Genomic DNA, 16,880 nt, shown 5'->3' with positions numbered 1-16,880 from the left:
TGTTATCAAAGGGGCTCAGGTTTTAGCTGCTAAATCCTGATACAGATTATGTAGTAGTACACATTCAGATATAAAAATGACTAAATTATAGAATCCAAAATAAGAAATACATACTTTCTCACCAACTTGGTGTGGTTAGGAGTGCAAACTTCTAATCTGGCAAGCCGGGTTTGATTTCCTGCTCCCTGACATGCAGCCAGCTGGGTGACCTTGGGTTCACCACAGCACTGAGAAAGCTGTTCTGACCAAGCAGTAATATCCGGGCTCTCTCAGCCTCACCTACTTCACAGGGTATCTGTTTTGGGGAGAGGAAAGGGAAGGCGACTGGAAGCCGCTTTAAGACTCCTTCAGGTAGAGAAAAATGTCATATAAGAACCAACTCTTCTACCTCACAGGGCGTGTGTTGTGGGGAGAGAAAAGGGAAGGTGATTGGAAGCCACTTTGATACTCCCTTCAGGTAGAGAAAAGCGGCATACAAGAACCAACTCTGCTTCCTCTCAAATGCTGTATGTGTACATAGCTGTTAAACATTCATTAAACATAATTTAACTCACTCAGGCTGCAAACTTCTGGATCCACATATAACTGGGAGGTATGCACCGCTTCTTGTATGTGGGATATTTTCAGTGTGTATAAGAAGATCATTCTGAGTCTGCTTGAGGATCTTGTGCATTTTTCAGTCTAAAACTTACCTAGATGGCGAATATGCCATACAGGAGTAATGGCTGAATATTTTCCATGGAATACAATGAGCATCGGGGAAGTGGCCACACCTCCTGCAAGAGTGCTGCTGTAAAGGTTTTCTCTGAAAAGATTTCAAAACGAAAAATCTGTTTTGTTTTTAAGAGGAAAAAATAATCCAACACTTTCCTGTATGTTAAGCTATAAAGCAGAGCAATTCCACTCATGTAAATGAGGCAGAAAGAATCAAGAGTAGCATCTCCTCCCCCCCCCAAAAAAAATCTGAATCGCTCCAAGGTAGGCGGTAGTGTGGTCACATCGCCGCCAACTTAGGGCACTCCAGAGGGTTTTAAAGCTAGAGACCATCAGTATCCCATCCAAATGCTAACCAGGACCCACCCTACTTAGCAGTCAAGAGGTTAGTATGACACTGCTGGGGATGAAATTGGGATGTGGCTGGTGTAGCGGCCAATTTAAACCACTACAAGATATATGCACTTAGTTTTTTGCTCAAATATCCAGTAAATACCTAAGAAAGCTTCCCCAAAAAGCATCTCTGCTGTGTAGGCTCGCCTGGTATTTAAGGAGTGGAACCTCTGCAAATACAGCAGAGCAATAGAAAGTGCCAAGGGAAGTATGCCAAAAATCATATGAGCACAGAATTTCATGTAAACGCAGGTCTGCGATTATTTTCCTAGTATATTTTTTTAACAACTGCAGGAACTGTAATTCAAAAGAAGAAACTGGAAGTGGCAGGGATTTCACTCTCTTTGTGCTTTTTGGGGCTGGAAATTGTTGCCTCACACTCCTTTTACAAAACTCTGTATCCCATAGATTTTTCTCAGTGGGGTGTAAGCAGTTACAATCATGGAAGGGACCTCCTGGGTTATCTAATCCAACCACCTGCACTATGCAGGATATCCACAACCCTATAGCCAACAGTGTAACCTGCCACCCCCTTGAATCTTCACAGAATCAGCCTCTCTGTCAGATGGCTATCCAGCCTCTGTTTAAAAATCTCCAAAGATGGAGAACCTACCGCCTCCCAAGGAAGTGAAGGGAAATGACATGTAGGGAAAGTTCAATAGTCCCTTGACCCTGTTAATTCACTTTCCATTAAATGTCAGAAGAAATTATTAAGGACCTATGCCTACCTATCCTGCTGTTCTTCCATGATAAATTCCTTAGAAGTCTGCATTTCAATCAAATAATATCAAGTGCATGAACTTTAGAGTCCTGCGGGAGAGAGACGGAGCACTTTGTACATACTCAACATTCTTTTGCATCCATTTCTCTAACTGCTTTGTGATTCGTTGGTGTTTCCATTCCGTCATGTTAGCAACAAAGACACCAGGGTTAAAGGAGCAGGTGCTGGGGCTAATGCCAAGGTCACGAATCGTTTGCTTCCGGTAGTCTAGGAATCCCATATAGGTGTTCTTTTTTAAAAAGGAAAAAAATGAAGCACAAAATTGTTAGTAGCTTGGCCCGGTTACAGTCATTTATCCGGTGTTAGACTGAATGAAAAAAACAGCTGTATGCTTGCATAGGAGAGCCAGCTTGGTGTCCTCCAGCCTTTCTCAACTTTTTTAATGTTAAGAAATCCCTGAAACATTCTTCAGGCTTTGAGAAACCACAGAAGTGGCACACTTGTGCAGAATATGGTTGGGAAGCAGAGCTGTGTATATGTCCACCAAGGGCCCCTCCCCTTCTCACACCCTCCAGGTAAATTATTGACCATTTTGGGAGAGAGGGCAGTGCCATATATGGTCATATCACTCAATAAATGTTTACCAAATTTAAAAAATATATAAAACTTATCTCCCACCTATGTGGGAAACCCTTCCAGGGCTGTCAAGAACAGTTCTGCCAGAGATCTCTCAGACCCACCTACCTCACACCATGGTCTGTTGTCAGGAGAAGAAGGGAAAGGTGATTGCAAGCCACTTTGGGACTTCTTTAGGTAGTAAAAAGTGGGATACAAGAAAACAGCTCTTCTTCAGGAATGCATTCAAGATCCACTAGGGAGGATCTGGGGAGCAAGTACGTTAGGGATTGGTTAGTGTAGTAGTTAAGAGCAATAGTTTCTAATCTGGTGAGCTGGGTTTGCTTCCCTGTCTTCCACATGCAGCCAGCTGGGTGATCTTGGGTTTGTTACAGTCCCAATAATGCTGTTCTCACAGAGCAGTCCTGTCAGAGCTCTCTCAGCCCCACCTACCTCACAGGGTGTCTGTTGTGGGGAGAGGAAGGAAAGGGAATTGTAAGCTGCTTTGAGACTCCTTCGGACACTTCCTAGACTTCTTACTTCCCTAAGTCCCTCACTTTTAGATCCTGCATGCATTTCTGTGATTATACTCATAACCCTTTATTTTCTTTCAGTTTGGATCATACAATGAGCATTAAAAGACTTATGTGAATTCCAGTATTGCCTTATTCCCTAATGATACTGTATGTGAGAACAGTCAAACTCTAGAACAGTGGTTCTCAACCTTCCTAATGCTGCGACCCTTTAATACAATTCCTCATGTTGTGGTGACCCCCAACCATAACATTATGCAAGTGAAATTAAACCGAAAGTGACCAATGGTGTGAAGATCATGATTGTATATAAATTGTCTTTTACCACAGGGTTTTTCAATTCAGTTCTGCCTCTTGTCCCACCTTACTGATCTCACTCTTTTCCACTGCTCCAGACAGATGAACACTCTATCTCGATCTACCCCGCAAGGCTGTTGTGTGGATGGCGCCCCCCTCCCAGCCAAGCTGCTTGCCCTGCCACGACCCCTGTGAAAAGGCTGTTTGACACCCCAAGGAGTCCCGACCCTCAGGTTGAGAACCACTGCTCTAGAAGAATTAAGCAGGATAATACACTAGGAATACATTTTTCCATTGCAAAGTTTTCTTACCTGCATTCCAACACTTCTGACCATTTCATGAGTTGATGGCAGATCACAATCGTCTGAAAAAGCTGCAGCATGCCCAGGGGCTAGCTTGGTTTCATACAGTTCCTGAATGTCACCTTTAAAAAAAATGAAAGCCAGAGCCTCAGTGATCGGCACCTTTCACTATGTTAGCTGTACCCAAGGATTTTTCCATATATATATATATGCAATTTCTCCTCCCTGCCCTTACAGAAAGGAATGCCTCTTTGAAGATAATGACCAGTCTGCTGGGTGCTTATTTAAAAACTAAAAATGCACTTCTTTATGCATTGTATTTGATTTGATGATCCTTATTCTGCAGTGTGCTGTGATGGACTGAGAGGCAGCAGGGCAAGAGAGCCTGTGCTGGCTAGGGTGACAGAAAGGTACCCTGGTGCCTCTGTGACTGGGAAGAAGGTGCTCTTCCCAGGCAGAGAGCAGGCCAACTATGAGGGAAATATGCCAGTCCTTTGATGTTAGCACATCTTGTTGGGAAGGTCCAGGACTGGGAGGCTTGAACCCCAAGACTTGGCACCCAGATTGTCTGAAGGCGATCGAACACCTGTGGGTGGGTCTGAAAAGGGGAGCTGTTCCCTTGTCCAGGTACCCTGCAGTTTTGGCGTGCGTGAGAGCTGTTTCTTCTGGGTTTTACCATGAAGGATAACAGAGGGGAATGAAGTTAAAGAGGGTTGCAGATGTACCATGGATTGTAAATAAACAAAATACTTTTGTTTATTTTGCTCAGTGCACCTAAATCTATCTTTGTAGAATTAAAGTAGTTTAATTTGACAGAGTCTGCACAAGTCCTTACCCCCCTGCCTTTGACTCTTTGCCATGCTACAGTGATATGCTCCTGCATAATTGTCCTTGGGCACCCCACGACAGAGAGGGGGGCTGGATTTTACCCGAGGAAGTGGCAGCAGCAGTAAAAAGGAAGGGCAAGATAGCGATTGGTCTTGCCACACATGGTGACAGAGATCTTGACAGTGCCAGATGTACAAGGCAAGATCAATGCCTAGTACAAGAGGTTCCTGAGATTTGAAAGAAACAACAACCCCCCTTGGTTCAGACATGCAAGTCCAGTTATGTGTCTCTTGGAAGGCACTCAGAATCCAGATAAAAGGAAGCATGCCTTCCTAACTAGCCATAGTCATGATATAGACCCTGTTTGAGGAAAAGCTAATGTATCACGTTTGTTTCTCAGAGAATGTCCGTCCCTCAACCATGCTTCTATACCAGGGATAGTCAAACTGTGGCTGGCAGGGGCTCCTGGGAATTGTAGTCCATGGACATCTGGAGGGCCGTAGTTTGACTGCCCCTGTTCTATACTTTCCAACAGCCTGTGTCCATTAATGGCAATCTCTGATGCCTTGAGTTTCTGATGGCAGCTTTATTCCTACTTTTATTCCTATTAACAAAGGCTTATGTTTTTAATTGCACAGCTATTGGCACAAAACTGGATACTTTATATGTATGTTTATGATTTTTAAAAAAAATGCTATTATGACCTAACCATATGCAACAAACACTGAGAATGTATCAGACAAATAACACAGAATTTTTTTCTTTGGTTAAAGAAAAAGTAAGAATTATCTGTATTAATTAATACTATTTTCAAATACATCTTAGCCAATATCTTTTTAAATTATGCAACGCATAGGTTTTAGAACTGCCGCTCTTTCAGATGAGGGGGAGGAGCCCCTTACCTTGGACAATGACATCATCATCGAGGTATATCACTTTCTCGTGTTCATGGATAAGGAGAGGGAGGTAAAATCGGACAAAGTTCAGCTGTTGAATAAAAAAGGAGGGAGGGATTTCAACAAAGTCTTTAAAGCAGAAGATATCAAGAAACATTAAACAACACATTGTAGGACTGTCCAGTTGAATCCCGACTCCGAGCAATAAGGATTCAATTATGGAAACAAAGTTTCAATTATGGAAACAATGCGGTGGGATCCAAGCTTTCCTGAAAGGCAGGTTTTCCCCTGTTCCTGTATCCAAGGCCATTCAATAGTAGAAGGAAAGTATTTTGCAGGCTGCGATGATCACTGACATCTCTAGGCACTTGTTAGGTTCAGGGTGGGAGGACAGCTGTACAACCTCTTTTCTTCAGCTCTTCAAACAAACTAAGGGTCCCAACTCCTCTAGCTTTTGTAGAGATAAGTGCATGTTGTCATGTTTCTTCCAGGACAAATACAAGGGTTGTCAGATGCATGCTACCCCAAAGGACCCATGTCTTTTGCAAAGGATTCTGTTTTCCCACTCCTCCACCCCTGTTGTTTATGTACTTACAGGCTGAAGTAACTCCGGACGGGCTGCGTCGGGTCGGATTTTCCCTTTTAGCACCATAGGGTTAAATTCCACAATTTTAAACTTTATATCCCTCAGTTTGGAGTTTTCAATCCATTTTCTGAGATGCAAAAGAAACAAGAAGCTTGCCAGAGAATGTCAAGCACTTAGTGTGTTGTTCAGTACACGCACACTCATAGGGCAGTTTCACACATAGTAAATAATAGTTTCAATTCACTTCCCTCATATTACTCTCCCTTATCCAAAAATTCTGCCTTTGGTGGCACAGGGAATTAACTGATGTAGAAGATACTAAAGATTGTTTCATATTGCCCTCTCCCTGAAATAATAAGAAATAAATAGTTGAGTCTGTTCATTATTATCGTTTCAGGCTCTGATGAAGAGTGCACTCAATTTTTATTGGCAAATGCACTTCCTTGTGATATGGCTTCCTTTTATTCCCATTACAATTATGAAGAACTTTATATCCTCTCCTCAATATGATTTTTACTTAAACTGTAAGCCATAAGTTTTAAGCTGTGTTGAGTACTAGATATGTAGCAATTGAATGAGATTTATTGTTTGCATTTGTATTTTGAAATGTCTTAGTATTATTTATTCATGGTGTGTTCTCATGGGTGTCTTCATATGATGTTTATGTTATGCTAAGGCCTATGATTTATAACAATAAATTTATTTAACAATATGTGCTGAGTCACTACCAAATAGATTGCAAATAAATACAAGTTACGTTTCCCTAAGGGGTGAAAACATTCAGGAAATGCTGAGAATGCTTCTGCACACAGCGTCCTCCAGTTTATTCTCCTTTGCTCAACCTAGTAGGATAACTATTTATTTATTCAGTTTAGGTACTGTCCCTCACTGTAAAGCAATGCTTCCTTCAATCACTTAGGAGTGTGGACTTCTAATATGGCAAGCCAGGTTTGATTCCCCGCTCCCCCACATACAGCCAGCTGGCTGACCTTGATAGTACTGTTCTCAGCAGTCTCTGAGTTCCCTTCTAATGTCCACCAGCTTGTAAAGTGCCCTGGACAATACTCACTGGATATTTTATTGCTGCTGGTGATATTCTCACTGTAGTTGTTAAATGCTGGGCCTTCAGGCTTAGTCTGTGGTAGGGTACTAAGCTGGGCTGGGCACAAAATGGGAAAACCCAGCTGTTCTGCCGAACCAAAACAATTTGGGAAATTCAGGACAAGGTGGGGTAGGCGCCCAGGGTCCTAGAGGCAACAAAATTGCAGGGCATCTCCAGCTCCTTCACCTCCCCACCAAGGTTAATTTGGGGGGTCCAAATTAGGAAGACCTGAACGAGGTGCCCCCATGAAAGTGCTTTAGGGAGATGTCAGGCATGGCTTCTGGAGAATAGAGAATGGATACTGTTTGAGCTAGTGGCTTCAGACTTGCAGCTGACCTACCTGAGATGGCCCCCTACATGCCCTACAAATTACAAGCAGATTGGGCTTGGGGGGTCCGAGTTACAAATACCCCAAAAAAGGTGCTCACAGGAAAGTATTTTTTGACCTGATTCTGTATTACATTTTTAATACTGTGTTGGCTGAAAACTGCCTCAAGTGATTTTTTTTTTTACATCATAGACAATGGTGAATATTTTAGAGAATGGTGATGTTTCCTCTGCAAATGCCTCCCTGGCATTTTTTTTTCATGCTTTTCCTCTGAGCCAGAAGCAGCCCAGATGCAGGGGAAAACATCTGGCCAGGGATGTAGCATTGCAAGCAGACCAAACAGGCAGGGAAATGGTTAAAACCTCCTTCCTTAACTGTTAATTTATTCAGTCCCCCCACCCCCAATATTAATCCTAAGGAGCAGACATCCATTGAGGAAAGTTGCATCAGTACAGGGTTGTCAACTCTGGGTGGGGGAAACCTAGAGATTTGGAGGGCTGGGGCCCAAAGAAGTTGGGGCTTGGGGTGGGGGGAGAGCAGGGTGTAATGCTACAGAGTCCGCCCTCCAAAGCAGTCGTTTTGCTTCAAGGGTCCTGATCTCTGCAGCCTGGAGCTCAGCTGTAATACTGGGAGACCTCCAGTTCCCACAAGAAGGCCGGCAGTCCTATTGTGCACTTCTTCCATAAGCCTTCCTCGAAATAGGCACACAAGCAGGGACTGAAATCGCTTCTTTGAATCATCCCACCTGATATGCAGGATGCTGTTCTTCAGGCCAACGATATAGAACAGGATGTTAGAATTGGAGTTGCTGTAAATGCTGCTGACGGCTGCAAATGCTGCTCCCATTCTTCCTGCCGCCGCACAGATCACCACAGGAATGTCTTCTTCCATTTCCTCGGGGCTCTCCAAGTCAACTATTTGTTAGAAATGGAGCCACGTGTTATTAGACACAAGATCCAGATGGGTAGCTCTATGAGTTAATGGCAGAAAGGTAACACAGGAGGGATCCAGGGGCCTTGCTGCATGTGTGAACAATAGAAGAAGAAGAAGAGTTGGTTCTTATATGCCGCTTTTCCCTACCCGAAGGAGGCTCAAAGTGGCTTACAGTCGCCTTCCCTTTCCTCTCCCCACAACAGACACCCTGTGGGGTGGGTGAGGCTGAGAGAGCCCTGATATCACTGCTCAGTCAGAACAGTTTTATCAGTGCCGTGGGGAGCCCAAGGTCACCCAGCTGGTTGCATGTGGGGGAGCGCAGAATCAAACCTGGCATGCCAGATTAGAAGTCCAGACTCCTAACCACTACACCAAACTGGCTCTCACCAAAATAGCGGTGTCAGGAGGCAGAGGGAGCCTCCCTTCTCCCCCCAACCTGATCTCAGCCCATGAGAGAAAATGGGTCACTGGGGGACAAAAAGCACATCCTGCTTGAGGTTTCAGATGCAGCCACTCCATCAGGAGAGTCATTAACCCACTTCGGCAGATAACTAACAGATTCCCACATAAACTGGCATGAAACAGGACTCGTTTGATCAGGAGCATTAGATCTGGGAGGCCCATGAATTTATATAAAAAGCTGCAAACAAGGATGAGGTGTGTGGGATGGGGATGTTAGAAAGAGAAGGCAGTTCAAGGGAAGTGCAAATGAGTGTTTAATTTATTCAGAGTGGGTGAAGGTCATTCCTGACAGCTGATGGCCTGACAAAGTAGGACTAATATGAAGTGTGTTCTATGAAAGCACAGAATGAAACATGACAAGCAGTGCAAATCAGAATGTTATAGATAGCTAATTAACAGATACAATGTGTGGAAATTTTTTTTTTAATTTGCCTTTCCTAAACTGCTAAACTACTGGGGAGAATTAGCTGAGGTTGATTTGTCAGAGGACAGAGTTTGAGGGTGGTGTTCTTGTCTGGTCTGTGGCTCACAGAGCAAGGTCTGTTTGCCTGGGACTGATTGCAGGGCTGACCCTCTGTGGTTGCTGCTGAGAGGCTGGGGCTGCAGACCTCTGAACTGCAAGGCTTATCTTAAGGCATGAGCCAAAGGGCCTGGAAATCAGGCCTGAGGACCTCACATCACTCTAAATATCTTCGAACAACTAGCCAGTTATGAAGGTAGAAAGCCAGCAGGGGAGCACAAGCTATCCAGTGTCTGCTGCTCTGAGGCCCAGAGCAGCTCTTGACATCCAATGATACCATGGTCAGATCCACAGACACTCCCAGTGTGGCTCTTAATTCCCACCACTGCAGAATCATAATAATATGGTCTGTGCATGGGCAAAAATGGTGTGTGTTGTTGTTGTTTTTGGCAGGGAGAATTTAAATCCCCAATGTACTTTTTTTTTAAGAATGAAGATTTTTCTGGAAACATGGGGGAGTTGTTTCCCCCAAGTTTGCAGGAAAATCCGTTTAGCGTTAGTGTGGTCCTCGTGCAGATTTAGTTATCTGCAGATGGAAGCCATGTGTCACTATTAGATATATAGATGATACAATTTTCTAGTTTGATCTGCTTTTCATGTTTCACTCTGCACTTTTCTAGATCTGACTTTATGTTAATCCTTATTGGCTGATATATCAGTTGGGAGTGATTCTCCCCCAGATTGATTACTCTTTCTGTTGTTTGTAGCCTTAAATTCATCTGCTATATGTACAGTTTTGGAGAATTCCAGACAGTCAGCAGCTATGGACTCTACATTCCACTTTTCTTGTATTATGTATGGGAAAGGGGAAGGGTCAGTCTTGGTAATGTCAAAATAAAGAGTAGATTCTAATAGTAGGTTCATACCTGGTTCATTCTTTAAGAGGGTAGATGGCATCTTGTGAACTTTGTTATAAAGAATGACACAAATGGTAAAAACAAGTAGGAACAGTAGAATCTGATTAACTGGAAGAGAAAGGACAGAATGTTCATAATTAGCATCAAGGTATATCTTAATTAAGGATTCATCTGGCAGAAGACACATCTTGCCTGCAGAAAACAGTGGGATCTTCCTCCTCCCACTGCATACACACACCCATTTTGCCATCTGTTCCTGAGCATCCACCAACCCTTCATTTATTTAGTTATTTGAAGGATTTGTTAGCTGCCTTTCAACTCTATGGAATTCAAGGCACCTGAGAAGGAGGCAACTCCATGGGAGGAGCAGAAAGGCAATGCTCACTTCTGCTCATGCTGCTCCTCTCATGCTAGATAGAATCCACCCCATTGTATACAATATAGGTGACAGTATACAATGCCACTCCCTTGTTAACACTAAAAAAATTCTGTATCAGAAGAATACAATGATACTCTTGAGAAGATCAGTCACCATTCAGGGGAGCAGGCACAGAGGCTACCACACATGTCATGTATGGCAGCATCTTCCATTAATTTCTGTGTGAGGTAGAAAGGCAAGGTGCTGTCTTCATCTAATCTGGCCCTGGGACAGACACTCCACTTGATGCACCAATCCCCATGTGCCTGCACCAGGACAAAGAGGGGGAGAACCTTCCACCATTGAACTGGGAGCTCCCGGGAGGGAAGGAGAGGAACTTAGCCTCTTCCCAAGGAAAAGGACGTGTGTGACCATGTCCCAGATTGCTTCTGTTGGCCTACCAGAGTCAAAATTCCTTTGGATACTCTGAATTGTCATTTTCTACACACACACACACACAAATATAATAAACACTTAATCTTTTTATGTATTTTAACTCTTCTGTAAGCCACCCTGAGCCTCCAGGGAAAGGTGCTGTATGCATGTATGTATGTATAAATACAAACAAACCAATAAAATGAAATAGAGATTTCCATTGATAAAGTAAAATATGATAATACTAAACCAGGCACACAGCAATTTTGCCAGTGTATGCATCTCAGAAACCGTGCTGCCCCTTTAACTGAGGGCTGGTCTCCAAGGAGGTAGGGCCCTTCTAACCAGGTTACCTGTTATTCTGCTTTTGAGTTGTTTTCACCTCCCACAGTGGGCTGTAAGCCTGTCTGTCAAAGTCTATGGCTGGGACTGCAGGGAAGCCACAGCCTTACCTGCCACTTCCCTGCTCCTGGCCAGTGCATCTTCTGGGGGTGTCAATCATAAATAGGAGATCTAATTACTGTAGTTAAATTAAGAGTTTAGTGATGAAGATTTCTTACTTTTTCGTAGTAGAGCCATGTGTCCTTTTTGTGCAGTTGCAACCTGTTGCTAAAAGAATCAGAGAAAAGGAGGGGAACGTTAAACACAACCAAAAGTCGGCATACCTTCTCTGTGCTTAGAGTGTAATACACCTAGATGTTGGAGGGAAAATATTGTAAGTCTGTCAAATGAAGAACAGAAATACATAAATGAATTTCAAATAGTAAGCATCCTCAGGGAATGGTTTTAAAGTATTCTAATGTAATAGCTTGTTCCTCCTCTTCCTCACAGTGCTACAGTTCTCAGAGTATGAGATGGTCTACTTTCATGAAGTTTAAGAGAAAGGGGAGTGCATTGTACTCACTGTCATGATACCCACTATCTTAGATGACTTAGATGTAGGGTAGACCCACCAAATATTGGTTATGATGGTGAAATGCAGCAGTGCTTTGGTAGCCAGCTTGGTATAATGGTTAAGAGTAGCGGCTTCTAATATGGCATGCCAGGTTAGATTCCCTGCTCCTCCTTCATGTGTAGCCAGCTGGGTGACCTTGGGCTTGTCACTGTCCTGAGAGAGCTTTTCTCACAGAGTACTGTGAGAGCTCTCTCAGACTCACCTACCTCACAGTGTCAGTTGTAGGGAGATAAAAGGAAGGCCATTGTAAGCTACTCTGAGACTCCATTAGGTAGTGAAAAGCAGGGTATAAAAGCCAACTCTTCTTCTTTACTTGCAACCCGAAATAGATTCAATCTTGAATTGGGCTAAAACATTCTTCAGGCTTTGAGAAACCCTAGAAGTGACACAATCGTATCAAATATGGTTGGGAAGCATAGCTGTGCACATGCCCACCAGGTGCCCCTCCCCTTCCCACTCCCTCTAGGCCAGCCTTTCTCAACTTTTTTACTGTTGAGAAACCCCTGAAACATTCTCCAGACTTTGAGAAACCACAGAATTGATGTGATTGTGCAAAATATGGCTGGGAAGCATAGCTGTGCACATGCCCATCTGAGGCCCCTCCCTTCCCAACCCCATCACTGGCCATTTTGGGAGGGGTGGGTGGACATAACTACATTTAATCATATCACCCAATAAATGTTTAAGAAATTTTTAAAATATAAGAAACATTAATTAGCTCTCACTCATTTGGGAAACCCTTCTAGGGTTGTCAAGAAACCCCAGCATTTTATGAAACCCTGGCTGAGAAGGCCTGTTCTAGTGCATGCTTTGTGTTGCATAGAATAGATAATCACCATCACTATTTATATTATTTATAAAAGCACTTTGTAGGAATAAAATCAGGCGGGTCTCTGCCTAGGGATTTGCAATTTCTTATCCACTTTTATGTTCCAGTCTGGCTGCATGAATTGGCCTCAGCCTCAGCTGACACACCAATGCCATGTACAAATCCACACATAAACAGGTGGATGATAGAACAATTTCTAAAAATAGCCTGGTTTGTTGTTGAATTGTTTATTGAAAATAAGATGCCTTTCCTCTGGAAGACTCAGAGCATATTACAAAGTTATGCTACAATCTAGATTAAATTAATTAAAATAATTCACAAGATTAGTCCAAACAGTGCTAATAAAAACAAATAACCCTCAGCAGTCCAAACCTCAACAAAATGCCCTCTGAAACAACATTATTGCACCTATTCCTAAAGATGTACTTCTTCCCTCCCTGGAAAGGCCATTCTCTAAGGCTGAAGCATGAGCTGTGGAGGAATGCACACATCTATGGAATTTATCAATAGGCCAAGCTACTCTGCTTTTTCCAGGTCTCAGAAGCCAAGCAGGGTTGGTCCTAATCAGCATTTGAATGGAATACCAAGGTAACCATGTAGTGGCAGGCAATGGCAACCAACCTCTGAACATCTCAACATGAAAACCCTAACGAGTTGCAATATGCTGACTGCAACATCCTGAAGAAAAAATGCCTCCCCTTTTAACAGAAGGTGGAGAAATGTGTAGCTAAAGCTTTTTGTGTCATGAAGATAAATAGCATCCCTTGAAACCTCTGTTTAAAGGGCCAGGCCATTTTTTAATCTGAGTTGTTGGCAACTGTAGCTGGTATAACAATGAGACTGAACTGTGATCCAGCAAGTGATCTATTCAGATCTCATTTCAGGAGGAAAGTCTACAATCCTAAGGACCGTTCCTGAGACGGACTAAGCCTCACGGAATAACTTGAGATTTACTTTTCTGTAGATAGTGAGAAGTTAAATGCGGTTCCTATATCGTTGGTATTAAAAGGCAGTCAGAAAATTTCACAGAGGATAGGTACATGAGTGGTTATTAGCCATAATGGCTAATCCGAGCCTCCATGCAATAAGGAGGTTCTGTTAGTAACCCGCTGCATACCAATGGTTTGGTGTAGTGGTTAGGAGCCAGGTTGGTGTACTGGTTAGGAGTGCAGAATTCTAATCTGGTGAGCTGGGTTCAGTTCTGCACTCCCCCACATGCAGCCAGCTGGGTGACCTTGGGCTCGCCACAGCCCTGATAAAGCTGTTCTGACTGAGCAGTGATATCAGGGCTCTCTCAGCCTCACCCACCTCACAGGGTGTCTGTTGTGGGGAGAGGAAAGGGAAGGCGAATGTAAGCCACTTTGAGACTACTTTGGGTAGAGAAAAGCAGTATATAAGAACCAACTCTTCTTCTTCAGTAATATCAGGGCTCTCTCAGCCTCACCCACCTCACAGGGTGTCTGTTGTGGGGAGAGGAAAGGGAAGGCGACTGTAAGCCGCTTTGAGACTACTTTGGGTAGAGAAAAGCAGTATATAAGAACCAACTCTTCTTCTTCAGTAATATCAGGGCTCTCTCAGCCTCACCCACCTCATTGGGTGTCTGTTGTGGGGAGAAGAAAGGGAAGGCGATTGTAAGCCGCTTTGAGACTCCTTCGGGTAGAGAAAAGTGGCATATAAGAACCAACTCTTCTTCTTCTTCAATGCTGAATGAAATCATACAGTGAGAGGTTTTGGCATCTGTATTGCTGCCATAGGACTGCTTGTAGCATCTGGTTTGCTCCTGTGTGAAACGGGGCTAAGTGGTCTGATGCACCAGTTTCTCTTGTGCCCTTATCAAATAGATTCATCAGTACTGTAATGACTCAGTTAACAAATATAGACAAGATTTTGACATTACCCTTCTAAACCAGATGTTATTTGTTGTTGGGCCAATTTCGAGTAAAGCAATACAGGGATGAAGGGTTCTTACAGCAAACTTCATTCCGTTAGTGAGACGGCTATGAAGTGCTATGGTAATTTCAAACAGCGTCGCTCCGCCCACCCTCCATTTTTTGCTGCACAATCTTTCTCTGAGTGTTTTTGGTTTTTCAACATTCCGAGATGAGTCAAAACAGTCAAGGCATCTCAATACTGCTGTTATAGACCTGAAGCAATACGTTGTTCAACTTAAAAAGTACAAGACGTTTATAAAAAATATGTCCACAGACGATCGCATGGGTGAAGGGGACAGTATTGTAGGAAGCACTATAGACATTTTAGACAGTACACCACAGCAATTCAGAAGCATAACAAAGGGGTAGAAAACGGAAGAAAGTTGTTTCCTTCAAAAGTGGATCAACCATGCTTTACCATCCCAATGCAAGTGGGTATGAATGAACATGTAAATACATTCCGCTAGCAGCTGGTTACCAAAACAGGTCTGTCTGATATGCAGGAAAAAATCCACTAGCAACCACTTACTACAATAGAATACAAAGGCAATTTGAAAATGGCCAGAGTGTAGACGTATGTGTATTTACTCAGAATTTATTTATTCACTTATTTGAGTTATATACTGCCTCTCATAGAATCATAGAATCATAGAGTTGGAAGGGACATCACAGGTCATCTAGTCCAACCCCTGCACTATGCAGGACACTCACAGCCCTATCGCTCATCCACTGTAAACTGCCACTCCCTTAAGCCTTCACAGAATCTGCCTCTCCGTCAGATTGGCTATCCAGCCATTGCTTAAAAATTTCCAAAGATGGAGAACCCACCACCTCCCAAGGAAGCCTGTTCCACTGAGAAACCGCTCTAACTGTCAGGAACTTCTTCCGGATGTTTAGATGGAATTTCTTTTGAATTAATTTCATCCCATTGGTTATGGTCTGCCCTCCCTTCTGAATGTGGCTTACACGCCAGCCTACAGGTGAGGCCTGGGGATTCCCTGAACCTACAGTTAATTTCCAGACTAGAGAAATCAGATTCCCTGGAGAAAATGGATGCTTTGGAGGGTGGACTCTGTGTCATTGTACTCCACTGAGATCCCTGATTTCTTCAGGTTCCTTCTCCAAATCTTCAGGAATTTCTCAACCTGGATTTTAAAACCCAGCTGGTGGCTGCGGGGGGGGGGGGGGGGACCTGGCAACCGTACTTACATCTTTCTTCTCTCCTCCATTTTATCCTCACAACAACCCTGTGGTTTGGCTGAGAATGTGTAACTGGTCCACGGTAATGGTAACAAGCTTCTGTGGCAATCCTGGGCCTCACACCTCCTAGATGGGTTACTAATCAGTACACCACAGTACCCATCCTACCATTCAATGGCAAGTAAATGTCTGCAGGCTTGCAGCATAATTTACTAAATCAGTTTAGGAAGATATGGCCTTTAAGGATATTGTTTTCAGACTTTCTACACCCAAAGAATCTTTACATCATTGAAAGAGATCTATATTAGATGTCTCTTTTCCCAGTGTGGTCCATATGTATTTTCCATTTTAAAGCACCGAAATTCTCATAGTTGCCATATGAAATGTACCATATGCTTTCCTTCATAAGTCATACCCACGTAACTTGCACCAGATCATAAACTCTATAATCCAGACTAGCACAAAGGTCCCACTTTTTGGTTCAATACATGCAAATTCTATAAGATCAAAGCTGGAGTCTCATTTTTCAAAAATGAGATCATATCTGCTCAGTACTCTGTAGAGGCATTTACTAAAACTCTGGGAAGTTTGTTACTGGATACTGGCTCTTTCCAGACACAATTGGAAGGTCCTATAACAAAATGAGAGGGTGCAGCAAGGGGAATGAAAAGGGAAACTGTCTGGGTTCCTGCAGAATTAAATGTCTTACCTCTTAAATGCAGTTCAGCAATCAGGATTTCTTTCTCCAGAAAAAAAATAACTGCAAGGATTTCCTGGTTGCTGGATGGTTCAGGACAAAAAAAAAAAAAATCATGCCAAAACTGGATCTCTCGTGAGATCCCTGTTGAAATCCTGCAGCCGAGAGACTTGGAAGTAATCCATAGTCCCTATAGACATATTTTAATAAGAAAATGTCTTTTAAAATTCTCTTGTGGTTTATTTAGAGCAGGTTTTCCTTCCTTCCTGCTACTATGGAGCTGCGCAGAATCCAGACATTGCCTGGTAGAGTGAGAGAGCCACACAAAATGCTTCCAGATGTGCCGAATGACACAGCTCAAGATCTGGATAACTTTCCTCCCCCTCCA

General features: G+C 43.2%; 1 protein-coding gene across 1 annotated transcript in view; it reads right to left on the bottom strand.

The window, feature by feature from the left end:
* Positions 1-16,880, bottom strand: part of GLT8D2 (glycosyltransferase 8 domain containing 2) — an 18,385-nt gene extending 1,505 nt beyond the window's left edge. Inside the window, exons 1-9 of the mRNA XM_077339744.1 lie at positions 16,505-16,880; positions 11,441-11,489; positions 10,097-10,195; positions 8,061-8,229; positions 5,895-6,012; positions 5,306-5,390; positions 3,585-3,697; positions 1,951-2,117; positions 693-805 (exon numbers count right to left, since the gene is read on the bottom strand). Coding sequence (XP_077195859.1) covers positions 693-805; positions 1,951-2,117; positions 3,585-3,697; positions 5,306-5,390; positions 5,895-6,012; positions 8,061-8,229; positions 10,097-10,195; positions 11,441-11,459 — 883 coding nt within the window. The 5' untranslated portion in view covers positions 11,460-11,489; positions 16,505-16,880. The remainder of the gene's footprint in view (positions 1-692; positions 806-1,950; positions 2,118-3,584; positions 3,698-5,305; positions 5,391-5,894; positions 6,013-8,060; positions 8,230-10,096; positions 10,196-11,440; positions 11,490-16,504) is intronic.

The sequence above is a fragment of the Paroedura picta genome, chromosome 5 (genome assembly GCF_049243985.1).
Source record: "Paroedura picta isolate Pp20150507F chromosome 5, Ppicta_v3.0, whole genome shotgun sequence".
In the NCBI taxonomy this organism is placed as follows: domain Eukaryota; kingdom Metazoa; phylum Chordata; class Lepidosauria; order Squamata; family Gekkonidae; genus Paroedura; species Paroedura picta.
Note: the sequence above shows the minus strand (reverse complement) of the source record. Positions and strands in the feature narration are given on the sequence as shown.